General features: G+C 45.3%; 1 protein-coding gene across 1 annotated transcript; it reads left to right on the top strand.

The window, feature by feature from the left end:
* The first annotated feature begins 13489 nt into the window (after positions 1 to 13489).
* arsa (arylsulfatase A) lies at positions 13490 to 18880 on the top strand. The gene is made up of 8 exons (XM_049016048.1): positions 13490 to 13895; positions 14099 to 14339; positions 14425 to 14643; positions 15133 to 15302; positions 16345 to 16469; positions 17331 to 17458; positions 17773 to 17875; positions 18029 to 18880. The coding sequence occupies exons 1-8, from the start codon at positions 13627 to 13629 to the stop codon at positions 18322 to 18324; spliced, it is 1551 nt and encodes a 516-aa protein (XP_048872005.1). The 5' UTR covers positions 13490 to 13626; the 3' UTR covers positions 18325 to 18880.
* The last annotated feature ends 92 nt before the right edge of the window (positions 18881 to 18972 follow it).

Genomic DNA, 18972 nt, shown 5'->3' with positions numbered 1-18972 from the left:
ACCAGACCCTTAAATAAGATCCCGCTGCGGTCCGCAGGATGAAAGGCGTCTCTGAGAAGGCGGAACCTTTGCTTTGCAGGCTGCTTGTTCGAGCTGCTTGCAGTGGAGGAAGTGGCCAAGAAAGTGAGGCGGTGAGGCGGTACAGAAGTCACTTGGAGGGAACATACAACTCCTTAGCCGCTATGCCCTCTGCTGCCTGGTTTGGGAATTTCATACCTTTGATACTTCCTTGTAGGGCAGCTCAGGGCTAATAATTAGAGGGGGGAAAGGGGAGGTCTTCCAGCAGGATTATCTAACACAATTTCATAGCTTATTTCCCAAAAAGGATGGTGAGGGAGGAATTAAAGATTTAGTGATACATGGGGGGATGGGAGGGGTTAGTCTCCTCATTACCTTTTCACAAAGAGGCTGCTCTGTCACCCTTGAAGGCCAGTGCGAAACCATTGCAGAATCATCTCCGGTAAAACGTTCCTGAAGCTGGAACTGCTTGGGTAGGAAACGCGGACATTCCAGCTTCATCCCCGCCACTTTCGGAGACGGCAAAGCACAGGACGACATTGCGGTCCATTCTGCTGCAGATCCTCATTAGCAGGACCAGCCCGCAAAGGGTTATAAATCTTCCCGACAGGCCTTGCCCGTGTCAGGTGTTAAGTCGTAGAAACACAAATCTTTTAAATAAATAATAACCTTTTGAGGAATCGTCATTCCTCTTGCCTGAACGGGTGGGTTTTTACACACCTGGAAATGACGGAAATACAGATCTTATCAGCCAAGAAGGCTCAGACATCTAAGTCGATGGCAACCTATCAGGGGTTAAATAATGTGCAAACCCACTCTGGCATGGCTGTAGGACATCTGTTTACACATCTGCTAGATCCTTCTGGAAATGTGCCCCCCCCTCCCCCCAGTAGTAAAGTGGGCAGAAAAAAATATATATCCAGAACCAGCAGGGCCAGCACTGTTTGACTGTCAGAATCAGTAATAATCATACTGCCACATCATCTGTCCAGGGGGCGCTGTTTGGCACTCAGGAGCCCAAGAAGAATGCTCTCATTAAGGAGCCATGTAGAAAAAATGGCACACAGGGGATGAGGTTTAGTCCACCTCTGGGTTTTGCCCAGGGGCCATTTCTATCTCCTTTGGCTCCGTACCATGGTAATTTCAGAATTGGCTGGTCAAATGCTGATCATCACTGAATGTGTCATCAGGCTGAATGAAAATCCCTTACGAGGTAAAACTCTAGAGCCAGAAATGGCAGCCTGGAGAGTTATGAATACGGACCTGATTTTTATGATTAGCTAAAAAAAAAAAAAAGATGATTAGGACAGCCTCTCTAGGGTCATCAAATTTGTCTCTGGGGATTTAATTGACTTTGACAGTCTCTATAAACAGGGCCCTTCCTGGCCGAAACATTCCTATCAGCGAGATTCTTATACATCGATATCATTCTGTTTATTGTGCCGAGACCAACTCGGCTTTGGAAACAGCTTGGAACAGCTGGAAGAGCAACAACGACAGCCGTCCTTGCAGGTGCCGGATTGTAAATCCCTGAACTGTCACAGACTTGATTTATTCATGATATTTTTCTGGCTTAGTAGATTTTGAGTCCTACCCCTAAGCAGAGACCTACTTGGCACTACTTATACTGCATACAGATAATGACAACAAACAGAGTTCTTGTGCACTTGGATGCTTTTTGTTCTGAGCTGACAGGGATATAGTAACCTTTAACTGGACAGTGAAAAGCAGATAATCACACAAAATACCCAGTAATTGCATCATCCCACTAAACGCCACTAGCCTGGCAGCCCCAATCGCAGTTTCTTCCTTTAGAAAGCTGGTGGTTGCACCATTTGATCACAGACTGCCCCCTGGTGTTAACTCAGGGTTATGCACCATTCATTTAAAACATTAGCGCGCGGCTAACCTTTGCTGAAATGAGGGGCAAGACAGGCAAAAGCAATCTAGTAGAGGTAATTTTGGCTGGGAACAAAGTGAGACGATTAAGCAATGACAAATCACTAGTTTGGGAGACCTGAACACGCGCATCTTTCCAACACATGCCGCCATTAAGACGATCTGTATTCCCTCAAACAGGTATCCTGATAATTTATATAGCTGCTTTTTAATTAGTTAAGGTCAAATGAGGAAGAGAAATGGCAGAATAATTTCTGTAGATGACTGGACCCTATTGCAGCCCTATGACTTACCATGCAGAGTCACTGGAAAATTCCCAAGGTAAACGAATACAAAAACCCAAAGACTCACGTATGAATTGCGTGTTACCTCCCGAACGTCACACACGGTTAAGTGTTACTGTCACTTCATGCGATCTTAAACACAGCCAGCCCCTCCTCCGCATGCAGCGTCAACATTTATCAATCAAATTTACTCTAAACCGAGAAAGTTACCTGTCCAACTGTCATTTCATTTAAAAACAAACAAAAGGTGGATGATGATCTTTCACTAGTACCAGTCTGACAGGAACCTTATTCTGTCCAAAGCCATTCATATGTCCTGTTTCTGAGATCGATGTTGGGGGGGGGTGGGGGTCAAAGCCAATGTGGTTCTCCTGTCTCTGAACAAACATGCAGATCAAACAGCCATTATAAAAGCACTGCCCAAGACTTGTGACTCCCTGGTGCCCACTACTGGTGGCCCGGCACTGTGCAGTGATCGGTGTGGTTTATTAAGTGATGCTTCGCTTCACATTTAGTACAGCCTTCCTTACATCAGTAAAGCTTCAAAAAACAGGACTCTCTACACACAGTGCCTGTGACACCTGCACGCTTCTCCTGCATCTGGCAGGTGCCAAGCCACCTATATCTGACCAGAAGACCCCGAACGACCAATGAAAACCAGGAGGTACAGCCTCTCACTCTGAAGTCAAACAGCTTTCTGTGGGCAGGACGACGAGCAGAACCGTACTGATGGAGCGTGTTCATTTGTGGAGGGGATTGGAGGAGCTAGGATTAGCGTTAACAAGGGAAAACACGACACAAAACCATGCTCTGAGTCCTGGGTAGGGCTACAGCAGGGCTACAGCAGGGGGCGGGGCTATGAGATAACCAAGATAGATGGGGGTGGGGTCATTTCATCATGAAATAACCGGCCGAAAAGCTGCACCCTGTCAGCCCAGCTGTTCCACTCATCGTTAGCGCTGACAGTGTCCGCATCAACTCCCGTGAAAAGGTCACAACCGTCAGGTACTGGCCCGGCCTCCCGGCACTGCCCGTTCATTAGAACTGTGTCAGGAAGCGCCGGCATCTCTCTGCCAGACCAGCCTGGCAGTGCATAAGATCCAAGCGACCCTGTATCTCCATAACCAGGATTCACACACTGGATCAGACAGCGAGAGGAACAGCTGCAGATTCCCACTGCATTCTGTGCCATGCTGATGGAATAGGCATGAGGCAAGGGGCGTCACCATGACAACGAACTGGCAGCAGAGAGGGGGCAATAACACAACCACTGGCCAGAGAGAAGCACCATGAAGGTGTCTTTGAAGTCACCTTGACAACCGATGTAAACAAACGATTGTGGCCCCTTAAGCATGGTGATGCTTTGAAGCAGCTGGATGGTTGCCATTCTTGCCCTAATCGCTCATTAATTAGCTACCTCACCTTCTCAGACTTGCACAGACCAAATGACTTTTCAGTCAGAGCTATAGAAGGGTATCAGGTTCCCGAAAGTGGGGGCACAAGAGTGCAAATTCAAACCATCCATAACCTCACTTTAAAAGTGCTCCGCTCAATGAGTATGGTGAAGAAACCGGAATTATAAACGTAAATAAGTTACCTGAGACTTTCTAAAGATCTGGCGCATAGCTTTCTAGATCCAGAACTTTTTCAATTACTTTCACTGGGGTGTGAGGGGCGAAGTGTCAGCGCAGCCAGACTGCGGCGTTAGCTGGAAGATGTTCTGCTAAAGCGAAAGTCGCACTGCAGCTGTTTAACTGGGTTCCATTGTTTTCCCACACAATACAGGATAATAATCCTGCAATATTCTCGTACGCACCTCATGCAGAGATCAGTACTGTAGTATCTTGGAGTGGGGGGGGGGGGGGGGGTGGCAATGAAGACCATAGGTTCAGGGTTGTTTAGACAGGAAGATGAACTTGGTGACACTCACATTATCCATAACCTACATGGAGGGGGGGGCTGTTAGCTGTCCATGGTGCTGAAGATGGCACCACCGGTCAGGGGTACATTTCCCAAAGGCATAGTTGCTAACAATGTTAGCGATGTACATAGTTGGAACCATGTAGCTAAACAGTTGCTAATGACATTAGCGATGTACATAGTTGGAACCATGCAGCTGCACGGTTGCTAACGACGTTATCGACATACATAGTTGGAACCATGCAGCTGAACGGTTGCTAACGACGTTATCGACGTACATAGTTGGAACCATGTAGCTAAACAGTTGCTAATGACGTTAGCGATGTACATAGTTGGAACCATGCAGCTGCACGGTTGCTAACGACGTTATCGACATACATAGTTGGAACCATGCAGCTGAACGGTTGCTAACGACGTTATCGACGTACATAGTTGGAACCATGCAGCTGAACGGTTGCTAACGACGTTATCGACATACATAGTTGGAACCATGTAGCTAAACAGTTGCTAATGACATTAGCGATGTACATAGTTGGAACCATGCAGCTGCACGGTTGCTAACGACGTTATCGACATACATAGTTGGAACCATGCAGCTGAACGGTTGCTAACGACGTTATCGACGTACATAGTTGGAACCATGCAGCTGAACTGTTGCTAATGACGTTAGCGATGTACATAGTTGGAACCATGCAGCTGAACGGTTGCTAACGACGTTATCGACATACATAGTTGGAACCATGCAGCTGCACGGTTGCTAACGACGTTATCGACATACATAGTTGGAACCATGCAGCTGAACGGTTGCTAACGACGTTATCGACGTACATAGTTGGAACCATGCAGCTGAACGGTTGCTAACGACGTTATCGACATACATAGTTGGAACCATGTAGCTAAACAGTTGCTAATGACATTAGCGATGTACATAGTTGGAACCATGCAGCTGCACGGTTGCTAACGACGTTATCGACATACATAGTTGGAACCATGCAGCTGAACGGTTGCTAACGACGTTATCGACGTACATAGTTGGAACCATGCAGCTGAACTGTTGCTAATGACGTTAGCGATGTACATAGTTGGAACCATGCAGCTGAACGGTTGCTAACAGGAACATTTAGAAAAAGCACCCCAGGTCAGTGCAAAACTCAGCAGGACAGGTGAATTATTCATCGACCAACCAATCCAAGATGGTGGATGGGCACCCCCCCCCCCCACTTCCCCCACACTCCTGCCCTTTCTCACATCCAGCTAAATTATTCATCAGAAACCTTGTCAAGTGGAATGCGCGGCTCAGAAAGTTGATCAGATATCAGTCATCTTCCTTCCGGATCTCAGACGGCATGGCTTGTGGAGAAGAGCAGCGAACTGCTCATGAAGGAAACATGAGGACGGTGCTCAAGGCCCAAATCTTCCGAAACGTCACCGAATCCATCAAGGACATCCTTTCTGCACAACTGAGCTTCAACAATGACGGCTGTCCTGTGGTACAGGATCTACTTTTCCTAATTCATTACAAGTGAGACTAAGGTAAAGACAGTAATTAGTACCATTTAAGTATCCATCAGCCTATTCACACTAGAACATCAAAATTTCATTACTGGTGTACATTGCCCCCTGCTGGTCCATAGCTCAACGCCATGCAGGAATACTTCTCAAGTTAACTTAAAGCTGATTCGCCAGGCCAAGCCCTCCTCTGCTGAATACCTGATGACCATGAAGGTGGCCTTCTAATTGAATAGTAAAAGCGAATAATGGCCGTTCCAGTGAATCAAGCGAAACATCGGTCTCAAAGAAAAAGAACGCAGGGAGGTCAGTCTCAGTGCAGCTTCCTCATGTGTCCTCGGAATCCTGAGAAGTCAGCGTGCTTTAGAGGAAAGAGGTATCCGATGGTTTGCGGCTTGCAGCCATTCTGGTTTCTGGCCAAAAACGTGCTGGGTATTATCAGTTGGTTGTATTTTCACATGTTCTGTTATGGGAGAGGGGACCCTTAAGAGTTACAATAGAGATTTGCAGCCTGTTAGTGCGGCAGCTATTCTTGTGTTTCTAATGAAACTTAACACCATGCTAAATGCCATTAACATAACTTACCTGGGGAGATTATAATGAGCTGGTCCAGAAATCACGTATGGGCCATTAAGCGTGATACCGCTTAGGTTAATGCAATGCACTCTTCCTGGAAATTAACATGAAATACTCACTCCAGTGTAGGACTAGAGGGGATCATTTTCATTCATGTGTGTCTCACACAGAAGGAGGCACAGTTGCTAAACCTTTAGGTTTTAGGTTTGAATCCCACGCTCTTCTTGTACTTCGAGTTGTTCTACCCCAGTTTACCTGGTTCTCCTGGCACAGTCACACGTTGTTTAGGCAGATTAGGGTATCTAAATTATCCTCAGTGGTAACTACAGTATGTTCTTACCCAGGGATGCACTGATGCCCTGTCCAGGATGTGTCCTGAGCTTCCTGGGGTAGGTTCCAGGCCCCCCACCTCACTCTATATGTAGGTTTAATATTAGGATAAGTAGTTAGAAGATTGATGCATGGCTAAGAAGCTAAAGCCGGCAGAGCCACAAAAGTGAAGATCAGCAGGGTGGCAGTATGGTACAAAATCTCTGGGTAGGCGTTGTAATGCAATGACAAACCAAGGCCTCTATTGGACAAATTGTCCAGTTTAGGGTGATCCCCCCCACCCACACCCTGCCAAGGCGCTCAGGAATAGGCCATACAATGCTAGGCCGTATAATCCTACGCAGGCAGTTACACCCAATTAAATCAAATGGAAACAAGAGAAGTATCATTTTCCCCAATTATTCCTCTAGGAGCTCATTTGGAAAGCAATAAGACTTAAATACTAATTTAAAAATTATTAATTGTCACAGTTTTTCGTAGCTTTTGCGTTAAACAGTGAGAGTTTATATCCATTTACAAAGTCGTAAAGCAAAACGCTTGTTCATATGTGATGCTGCAGGGTTAACCATGAAAAGCACCCCAGGATAATTCAAAGTATAATGAAATTCTGATCAGCTCCTTACTTTTAATACAGTAACTATTATGCGTTTTATTTCCTGTTGTCGTTCATGTCAGAAAACAAGACAGAGTCTGAGGACTGAGCACATACCAATCTGAAGGAGCGTGCTGGCACCTACCTGCCACTGGGTGGCGCCCATGTTCAGACCACACCCCAACCAAGCTGGGCTCCCGAGGGAATGCTCACAACCCGAGACCCTCGTTGAACCCCCTACTAATTTTAGTGCAGCGAGGCAGTCGCTGGGACAGCGTCCACCTCCTCCAAGAGCATGATTTAGAGTCCAGGCGAGTAACTGCAGGGTCACAGTTGGCATTCCAGAAAATTGCCTCCGAAGGGAAGGTAAATTGGATTCTTCGTCAGAGACACACATGCATTCATTTGCACCTGAGGGGGAAACGGTCTAAAAATAGATCGTGGTCGTCCGCTTAGAGTGCCACCGTTACTTATCTCAGATTTTTCATGAGACAACCTTCTGTTCTGGACATGCAGCTGCAAGGTCAAAACTAAATCAAACCTGCTATATGCCCAACTCCCATGGTGCAGGACATCAGCAGCAGGCGCTGCCCCTGACCAGTGCTGGGAAAAGTACATAATTCTCTTACTGCAGTTAAAATCCAGATACCACACCAAAACGTTACTCAAGGCATCCAGTGAAATACTACTTAGGTAAAATTGCGGCACATTCAAATCTATTGATCTTACAAAAAGCAACCTGTCCTTTTAAATTCACTCAAGTAAGGTTTGAATATAGCATTGTAAGTTACAATGCAGTACTGTAAGGAAAGCTGAACTGCAAATATTTTCATTTTCATTCAGAAAAAGGGCCACTCTCTCAGAGCCCGCATTTCCAGTCCCCCATCCAGAGGAGCCCATGTCTCCAGTCCCCAGTCCAGAGCAGCGTGCGTCTCCAGTCCCAGGTCCAGAGGACCTCACTTCTCTGGTTTCCATTCCAGAGGAGCTCGCAACTCCCATTCCCAATCCAGAGGAGCCCAGTTCCCGGTCCAGAGGAGCTCGCCTCTCCAGACCTCAGTCCAGAGGAGCCCGGGTCTCCAGTAACCCAGTCCAGAGGAGCCCCTATCTCCAGTTCCCGGTCCAGAGGAGCCCCTGTCTCCAGTTCCCGGTCCAGAGGAGCTCGCCTCTCCAGACCTCAGTCCAGAGGAACCCGGATCTCCAGTAACCCAGTCCAGAGGAGACCCTGTCTCCAGTTCCCAGTCCAGAGGAGCCCCTGTCTCCAGTAACCCAGTCCAGAGGAGCCCCTGTCTCCAGTTCCCAGTCCAGAGGAGCCCCTGTCTCCAGTTCCCGGTCCAGAGGAGCCCCTGTCTCCAGTTCCCGGTCCAGAGGAGCTCGCCTCTCCAGACCTCAGTCCAGAGGAGCCCCTGTCTCCAGTTCCCGGTCCAGAGGAGCCCCTGTCTCCAGTTCCCGGTCCAGAGGAGCCCGCATCTCCAGTCCCCAGTCCAGAGGAGCCCCTATCTCCAGTTCCAGGTCCAGAGGAGCTCGCCTCTCCAGACCTCAGTCCAGAGGAGCTCCTGTCTCCAGTCCCCAGTACAGAGGAACCCGGGTCTCCAGTCCCCAGTCCAGAGCAGCGCGCGTCACCAGACCCAGGTCCAGAGGAGCTCACCTCTCCGGTCTCCATTCCAGAGGAGCTCGCAACTCTCATCCCCAATCCAGAGGAGCCCAGTTCCCGGTCCTGAGGAGCTCAACTCTACGGTCTCCATTCCAGAGGAGCTCGCACCTCCCATCCCCAATCCAGAGGAGCCCAGTTCCCAGTGCAGTGGAGCTCGCCTCTCCAGGCCTCAGTCCAGAGGAGCTCCTGTCTCCAGTCACCAGTCCAGAGGCTATTAAACATGAATTGTATGCACAAACATTGAAATATTAATTAAAATTCACCTGTAAAGAAATCTGCTTTTGTTGAAAGATATTACAGCCAGAAAACCGAATATAAAGCCAACTTGGTGTCAAGGTTTAAACCCAAATCCGCTTTTGGATATACCTCCGTGGCATTCTCGCTTGATGATGTATGTGGAGATCTATGCTGAAATATTCCAGAATGCGGCTTAAAGTTTAAAACTTAATTGTTACACTGTGGTAAATTTAGGTTTATGTTCAGTTTTCCGGCTATAGTACCTGTAAGTATCAAGAGTATCCTGAGTATCATGAGCATCCTGAGTATCATGAGTATCCTGAGCATCCAGTACTGCTGAGTATACAGTACTGTATACATCAGTATAATAATAAGTGTATCGCTTATACTTCTTAGTCCATTAATTCTACCTTTTGTACTCTAAATGGAAAAGTATTGCAGGATCTGTCAAAAGTCCACCTTTACGTCCAACCATAAAAAAAACATTCCCTCCTTATTCCTTCCGGGGCTCCGTATATTTGCACGCTTAAAACCAGCGCAACTAAAAAATAAATAGTCCACATAGAGTTTTGTATAAAATTAACTGACGAAAATGAAAACTGAAGACATTTTCTCTATAATTTTAGTTTGTTTTGTAAACATACAGTACAGTTTCAGTTAGCTATCATTTTTAGCCTCGATTTTATTTCAGTTAGTGAAAGTGATTTTTTGCATTTTGTTTTCATTATTTTCTTAGTTTTTGTGAATAATAATAATCCTGCCCCAGGGGGCCTCACCATCAGCACCCAAGTTCCCACGCGCTGCCACTTCATTGCCCAGGTCTCTGGTACCCCGTTCCCCAGCAGCATCTCTCAAGCCCGGTTCCCCTACAACCTCGTCATAGTCCATCTCGTCCGCTGCCTGCGTCAATCTTGCCAGCAAGCCCAGCTGAACTCGACCCAGTGGATGCCCCACCAGAAAAACCAGAATGGGACCCTACAGGGACCACTCTGTGTCCCACCTCAAGGGCCCATGCCCCCCCCTCAGGAGTCGAGGCTAGCCGATGAGGAACCTGGATCCTGGCCTCACATCTTCCAGTTCTAAACCCCATTGGAAACATTGGGCCAGTTCCTGGTGTCCCAGTGGAGTCGCTGGGGGCATAATGTCCATCCGCGTCATCCAGGTTCCCTACAGAAGGGAGCACCAATGCTGGATCATCACGGATCCCTAAGATACCAGTGGTTCCAGTTCCTTCTGTCCAGGGTCCCTCCACTCCAGTGCCCCCACTGCTTAACCCAGGTCCAGCCACACCATCCTCATCGACCAGGCCCACGGCAGCTCACACTCCCTGGCCCTGAGGTCTGATCCCAAGACCCCATGTCCCAAGGTCCAGTCCGGTCTTTTGTTAGGTTTCCGTTGTTCCCAGTCCAATGTACCCAGTCCACAGTGTGCAAGTTAGGAGGGGGGTTCTCTTGTTTGTAGTTGCTTGTGTAGTTGAATAAAAGTTTCTTTCACTACAACAAAGCAGCACATTGATTATATTCCTCCCCCGTTCACTCGTGATCACTTCTTTTAAGAGGTGAATGAGCCAATGAAAACGTTCGTACTCCATTATGAAAAATGGAGTCCAACGCAATCATCTCAATTATTTTAGTAGTAGTAGAATATAGGTATGTTAACTGACAGGTATTGTTTGTTCCATCTCCATAAAGACAATATGTAATGCAAAATAATAATAATAATAATAATAATAATAATAATAATAATAATAATAATAATAATAATGAAAGAAATATATTGTTTAAGATTCCTGAGAGTAGATCTAGATTCTGACCTGGGGGGAATCGTGATTTTTTTTTCACTTTTGTCTGTGATATGACACATTTTAGAGTTCCTATCTCGTCGTTCGGTTGGATTAATTTTGCAAACGTTCCTCGGTAGGCTTACATAAAACAGGAACGCACATTATCCCCGCGGAGGTGTTTATCACCATTCAGGCATTTGGCGGATGGGGGCTGTTGGCCACAAGCAGTCACTACACTAAATGTTAATAAACTTCCTTATTTCGGATTTGCTTAAAGCAGCATGCTTTTTAAACTTTATTTTCAACTAGCTACCATTTTCTGGTCCTACTCGCTAACCAGGCCAATTGACTTTTTGAAACATTATTTATATTAAAATATAACTGCAAGCAACAAATAAGCTGAAAACCTTCCTTTGTACAACTTGAGTTACCTTACGTTAATTAAAAAGATGTTACATTTAAGATTAATTGTTAAAATTACGGAGTTACTAAACACAAAATTCTTGTACAATCTGGATTGCAATTCCTCCCGTCCCCACCAGGCTGCAGTAAAGTCTGTTATATTACGCATATTGGCGTATTAATGCTGTAAAGACGCAATCTGATGATCACCTTGAACCTGATCTGAACAACGCAGCACGATAGCTTTCCAATCACTCAGCAAGTTGAGCATTGTATTGAAATACCATGCCGGAAAAGAGCTTTGTCGTCCTTGTCAAACAAGCTGCATCGTGCACTTAAACCTTAAAGTCTCATTAAAGATTAACAGTTTTATTCCAGAAGCATTTAAATGCATATTTTATTAATTTTCTAGCTAGTTACTTACAATGGATTGCATAAATTCAGCGTGAAGTGAATCATCTCCTATGGGGCAGCTGGACTATTTTGGCCTATTTTGGCCTGGTGCGAAGGCCATGAGGAATCGGTTCACCCAGACGAATTTAACAGGCTGCCTTACTAAAAACGCTATATATATATATATATATATACACACACACACACACACACACACACACACAGGTGTGAGGTAACAGTGCTAACCACTGCACCACTATGCCGCCCCCTATATATAGTATGAACAAATGGAGTATCAAGTTCAAGTTTATTCCAGAGGTATTTTTTGCCGGAGTTCAGTTCGCATTTACAGAGCAGTCGTTGCGTGTTCCATTCCAAACTCAACTTCAACTCCCAGAATTCCTTACAACGCGGTAGACAATGATGTTCATCGTTTTCTTAATCAATGACGTCACTTTTCCGCCGGAACATGCCCCCTCAGGAAGACTCCGGGGGAACCTCTTACACGAAGGTTGATTTTAGTCGGGGAAACTGCAAAACAAACGACTATCTGTTGAAATTATATGCGGTTGGACTCGCCAGGGACCCGTATAACGTACCAAAGGACCAGTGAACCCTGGACTTTGATATGTGGCAAAGAATCGGGTTTCCTGATGTATATTCGTATTCCTTTTTTTTACAGACTGCATTGTCGGACTTTACAGGGACTTTCTTTTCATATTTTTAATTTACAGTATTTTTAAACTATTGTTATTATTCTTTTTTAATATTTCCATCTTGATTATTCTTTTACTTTTAGTTGAATTCCTTTAACTTATTTGTATATATCCCTCTATTTCGTTGTACCTCGGACCAGGACCAGAGGACACATTAGCTTCCCTTACATTGCTGTGTGTTGGTGTGTAGGGATGATAATAAAACCTTTGAAAATGAACTGAATTATATGTACCTGATTTCGACGCTGAGGAAATACACAAAACAAACCCTCTAGGCATACAAAACCATTGACGCTTAGTAGAACTTCAAGGCGTGATTTGTTGGCGAAATTAAAGTGATGGATATTCTGGGTGTATGTGGCCACGTTTGAAAGGTTTTTATTACAACCTCTATGTAATCAGAAATGACAACCGCAAATTTTTGAGCCTGGATTCCAGATGTTTCTGCGAGTTGCAGCGATCTTTTTTCTTCCCTTAAGGTTTTAGCAGCTCCTATTTGCGCAATCTGTCTCACAAACGCTCCTTCACGTTTTGTTTTTGCGCCATTCAAGCTGAACACAAACGCTATGACAAGCCCTTTTAGCTTTAATTCATTTGTAGAGGATATCACAATTCAATTCGAACAAGTGACCAGAAATTCAATGGTGACTAAATATAATGTCAGTTATATAAGAAATTGGGTTTTAAATATTGAGATTCTAAAAAGTTTTCTCATTCACTTCAGTGGGAGTCTGGTATTGGAAATTCAGTTGTAACTAGTTATAATTAAAACTAAATTACCACTAGTTACAAGTGAATTCCTTATATCAGAAATTGGATTTTCAGCTAGTTAACACTGAATTCCTGATATCAGAAATACACATTATAACCACTTGCAATATAAAGTTGAATTATAACTAGTTGCAATTTATTTCTTGATACCATAAATTGGAATTTCAACCTGTTCAACTTCCAATTCCAATTGAAATGAATGAGAACGTTGTGAATCCCACTAAAGTTGAATTTCTGATATCAGAAATACACATTTTAAGTACTCACAGTTGAATTTCTGATATCAAGAATTTGCATTCGAACGAGTTAAACCTGAATGTGTACAAATGAATTAAAGCTAAAACGCCTGGCCATAGACTGCCATTCTTCGTGTTACGGGTAGGGGGGGGGTGGTGTGTGACTGCGGTGACTTCCGCCCGTGTGACAGTGACGTCGTGCGCAAAAAAAAAACCAAAACAAAAATAAAAACTGATAAACTGATGAGTGGATAAATAGGTACAGATATAAAAACTATATGCTTCATTCAACAGAATAGCGTTTTCTTCATGTCTCGTACTAAAGCCCGGAAGATGCATTTCTATTCCGTAAATACCGTCGCTTTGACGATCTTTGCAGCGACCCTGTGCCTGCAGAGCCGGTTTGCCGTAGGAGCGCCGCCGAATTTCGTACTGCTCTTCGCCGACGATTTGGGATTCGGCGATCTGGGCATTTACGGACACCCCAGTTCCAGGACACCCAACCTGGATCACTTAGCAGCCAACGGCCTTCGTTTTACCGACTTCTACTGCACCAGTCCCGTTTGCAGCCCTTCCAGGTTCTGCCTAGTTACTGAGTTTCCTCAATTCCTTAACGATGAATTACGCTATACTTTATTTTTTACAGAACTATATACAAGAATAGGAAATAATTTTGGTTGATAGTCTTTAGTTGTTGTTATGGTGTTTTATGTTTTTGGAGTCGATACAGCACGCACATAGAAAAACATATTTCGTTTTATTTCGATCTTTCCTACTATAGAGCAGCATTGCTGACTGGTCGTTTGCAGACTCGCTCCGGGGTCTATCCGGGCGTCTTCTACCCGAGCTCCCGGTCGGGGCTCCCGCTGAACGAAACCACTATAGCGGAAGTGCTGAAACCTCTGGGGTACGCGACGGCCATTGTCGGCAAGTGGCACCTGGGGCTGGGCCTGAACGGAATGTACCTCCCCATCCACCAGGGCTTCGACCACTATGTCGGAGTGCCCTATTCACATGATCAGGTAAGACCAAGTGTGCGATGATCGCCAGCCCTTCAAACAGAGCCGATTGCTGCAGGATAAAACTAATGTTCCTATTTGCACACAGGGTCCGTGCGCCAATCTGACCTGCTTCCCCCCAGACGTTAAATGCTTCGGTAAATGTGATGTGGGGGAGGTCACAGTTCCACTGATGTTCAACGACACCATCAAGCAGCAGCCGGTCAGCTTCCCAGACTTGGAGAAGACGTACAGCGACTTCGCCGTGCAGTTCATCCAGACGTCAGCCAAGAGGAAACAGCCCTTCTTCCTATACTATCCATCACACGTAGGTCACGAACGCTGACATTTACACTTAAAATTGCACATTTACCACTGCAGTACCAGTCAAAGTCCTCAGCGAGCTTCTCCCACCCGAGACAGAGTGCAATTGGCTTGCTAAACCAGCGCCCCTCAGAAAATGGTACCCTACCCATCTTTCAAAATAACATATTAAAACGAATCCCCTTTTGCCTATTAATGCACTTGAATATGATTGTTAATTAAAATTGAGCTGAAAAAGCCTGTTGGGCGGATTTGAACAGTCGGCCTTCTTGGTTAGGTTCTTAACCACTACATTACTCAGTATTTAATGACCCGCCAATGTACTTATGCTTACATTTAATAATGCGTTCTTGTCATTTGTGTGTAGAAACCTTTTTATAACGTAAAGGTTGATCAGGGCTGCAGCTTTGATGAAACACACCATTAAGCAGACCATACTGGGCAGGGAGAATGACGTCCAGGTGACGTCCAGCTCTGTCACACTCTTCCACAGCACACCCACTATCCCCAGTTTGCTGGAAAGGAGGCCACTGGTCAGTCGTCAAGGGGCAAGTTTGGAGACTCTCTGTACGAGCTGGACAGGACAGTGGGGAAGATCATTCAGGCCCTGCAGGACGGCGGCGTCCATAACAACACATTGGTGGTCTTCACTGCTGATAATGGGTAACTGGGTCATTTTGGACCTGCTGTCTGCCCTGGTCTGCACTCTTCAGATAAACAATTCACAGTCACAAACACCAGTTCTAACTTAACAAAACATTCTAATGTTACTGCTTACTAGTTTTTTCATTGACACTTGAAATCGTTTGATAGTGGAGGGAGTCTGTTTAGGTTTCATGGCTACATTAACACTGATAGAGTCAGTCGTTTTCTTTTAACATGCGGAATTTAAATGAACATGGAAATGTTTTGTGGGCAGCATGGCGGTCCAGTGGTTAGCACTGTCGCGTCACATCTCCGTGTTCAAGTCTCTGTCAGGGTTCTGTGTGTGGATTTTGCAAGGTCTCCCCATCTTGGTGTGGGGTTTCCTCCAAGTATCCCCCCACAGTCCAAAAACATGCTGAGATTAATTGGAGTTTTACCACATTGCCCATAGGTGTGCTTCTGTGAGTGTATTGTGTATTAGTGTGCCCTATGATATGTTGGCAATCCATCCTGGGTTGTTTCTTGCATTGCACCTGTAGCCTGTAGGATAGGCCCTGCCCCCCATGAACCTGACTAGGATAAGCAGGTACTGAAAGTAGATGGATGGATGAAAATGTTTTGTGTCCTTGCCACAGTTTTAGTAGCGAGGTATCTTTAAGTTCTCTTGAGACTTGACCCAGATACTTAAAGGCGATTCTCATTGCTAGCGGTCACCTACTCCCATTGATTCTGTATGAATCAGGACTATGTTCATTTGACATCTTCTGCCAGCCCGAAGAGCACAGGCTCCCCCTGTGTCTGGTTCCTCACTATCACTAGGGAATTTTTTAATTCAATGGGGGCTTTGGGCAGGGAAAAGGTAGAGCGCGTTGAGACAATGTAATGTGAAAATGCACCATACCAAATAATACTGAATTGAACCACAAACCCATTAACCCAAAAGCAGACAAACTTTGTTAAACTCTTATAATACTACAGACATTAAGGACATTAAGGCCTGTTTGAATACGTTTCAGTTCCTGATTGCCATCTGATATGGTCCCATCTTATCTCCTGCTAGGCCAGAACTAATGAGAATGTCACGTGGGGGCAACTCAGGCCTCCTGAAGTGTGGCAAGGGGACGACCTATGAAGGGGGCATGAGGGAGCCCGCCATCGCCTACTGGCCGGGGAAGATCCAGCCAGGTGGGTGTAGCCCGCTAATAACCCAGCAGCTGAAGACCATCACTGAGGATGTCTGTCGGGCAATGCTGTCGAACAGCAACCACAAGGGGGGGGAGACCCTGTGCCCGTTAGCCTCCCATCTGGGGGGCTGTAACTCTCTGCCTTTCGCGTTTCATTGTAGCAAAGTGTCCTGATCCATCCACTCAATCAAATCAGAAACTCCAGTTTTGGACCATTAAGAAATTTCTCAGCCCTCATTGGCCGATACGTTAATCACGGGCTGTTGGGATATTGGTGAAAAGCGAGGCTCTCAGTTTCGGATACCATGAGTGGTGGTTCGTCAGAATAAAATGAAGATTCTTGGGAATTCTTGGGTGTTTTTAAGAATATACTGCTGCAGTGCTGAGTGTTGTGTGCTTGCTGTGTTTGCATTCGGAAATGCTTTCATTAATTAGTTTAATTAAGATGAATCAGTCATCCAATTAATTCAGCTATAATTAGGCTTAACAGTTTGTTATAAACATTTTGGGCAAAATATTCTGTTTTTTTCTTTTACAATCAATTGCTCTCAGAAGTTTCATATTCCAAGAAATGTTCAGTTATGTTCACAGTTGTAATTTTGCTAGATAGTAACTACCATTAAATGTTAGTTATTTTAGTAGATGCGTCTATCCAAAGAGACCTATGGAAATTGGTGTCAACAAATCTCTAGAGGGGCTGAGGGTCCAGGGTTGTGTGGCAAAGTCATATTGCCCCCAGGATTTGAACCAGTAACCTTCTAATCACAAGTACAGAGTCCTAACCCTGTGAGACACACTGCACTCCCACTGCTGAATGCCAGTGTCAGGAAACGCTGCCGTTACTGACAGTCTTTTCCTGCAGGTGTCACTCATGAGCTGGCCAGCACCCTGGACATCCTGCCCACCTTTGCCAGCCTTGGGGGAGCAAAGCTTCCCCAGGTGTATCTGGACGGGTTTGATATGAGATCCATCCTGTTCAGGAGCGGACCGGTAATTCTCATTTTCTTTATGTTCGTTACCTGAATGCAGATGTCGAATTTAAGCATTATCTCAGGAGTACAGATTCCCTGTCGCTCTGAAATAAGATTGCTAATGACCTCTCTTTCTAAAGCGAAACGTAGGTAACGCTTCTCAAGGCTCTTCCAGGTATCCTGGACTGTCTGTGAAAAGGACGTATCTCCAGGCAGCTCATTAAAGTCAATACCTTGTTTACCTACTCAATTCTGGGTCTCTTAATGTTTGACTTGCAATGCATTGGGTTATAATATGTGAGCTGTAATTAAGGTGCTGTCTCTGTGCTTCAGAGTAAGAGAAAGGCCATGTTTTACTACCCCGATGACCCTAACGAGAAGTATGGGCTGTTTGCCGTGAGGGTGGGAAAGTATAAGGCCCACTACTACACTAGAGGTGAGTTTCCGCAAGTTTCCAGCCAAAATAACAGAAGTAACATCATAGTTAAGATATTTTTTCTGATTCTAATGGAAGCTTCCATGATCCAGAATTGGCCCAGTTAGCTGTAGGTTAGACAGGAATGGATTACAGATCTCTATGCGGTTCCAGGTTCTCCGCACAGTGACACCACAGCAGACCCCGATTGTAGCTGGCAGTCCACCCTCCAGCAGCACGACCCCCCCCTGCTCTTCGACCTGGCGACAGACCCTTCAGAGAATTACAACTTAGCTGCTTCCCCCAACCCGGAGTACAAGGCCGTGCTGCAGATGATCCAGGAAGTGAAGACCGAATTTGAGGAGACGATGGTGTTCGGAGAGTCTCAGATAGCAAAGGGAGGTGACCACGCGCTGGAGCCCTGCTGTAAGCCACAGTGCATCCCCAAACCTATTTGCTGTACCTGCTAGCCTGGGGTCAAATCAGATAACAGCCACGGTTTCAATCAGATCACACACAACCAATCATATGCCACTTACAAAATCTGAAAAAAATTTTATTGGCTGAAATATTTCACCATAGGCGTGATTTTCGTGCTTATGATTAGATTTTGAAATGCCTTTTTATGTAATGAGATTGTTGTCTGAGTCTGCTTGTTTACCTTCTTAACAAAAATAGTCCAAATGATGAGGGATTTGCAACCCGGAGTTACACCAGGGAGCATCCACACATTTTAAATGGTGGATAAAGCAACCTGAGGCTAATTCAAGCACATCAGTGCAAAGCCTGTGTTATGTTGGAATTTGTAAGAAGACTATGAATACATTTATGGGTGCTATTTAAGGATGGAATTCCGTCATCTCAGGGTACACACTGGAAAACACGTAAAGGGTCGTAATTAATATAAAAGGAATATGCATTTTGATAACTTTTCTGTGCCTTAATGATACTAATTTTGTGTTTAATGCTAATAAAGGTAACTGACTAAAATCATATTTGACCGCAATAAATCAGACGTGAAAGAAACACTGAGATGTTATTGTTGGCCAACCTCAGGAAGCCCCATGACCTCACCGCTAGGAGATGGGTGAATGTATTGCAGCTTGTAGGCCGGTTTT

This window comes from Brienomyrus brachyistius, chromosome 1, assembly GCF_023856365.1.
Source record: "Brienomyrus brachyistius isolate T26 chromosome 1, BBRACH_0.4, whole genome shotgun sequence".
Taxonomy (NCBI): domain Eukaryota; kingdom Metazoa; phylum Chordata; class Actinopteri; order Osteoglossiformes; family Mormyridae; genus Brienomyrus; species Brienomyrus brachyistius.
The sequence above is the reverse complement of the archived record's forward strand: the minus strand, read 5'-3'. Positions and strand labels throughout refer to the sequence as shown.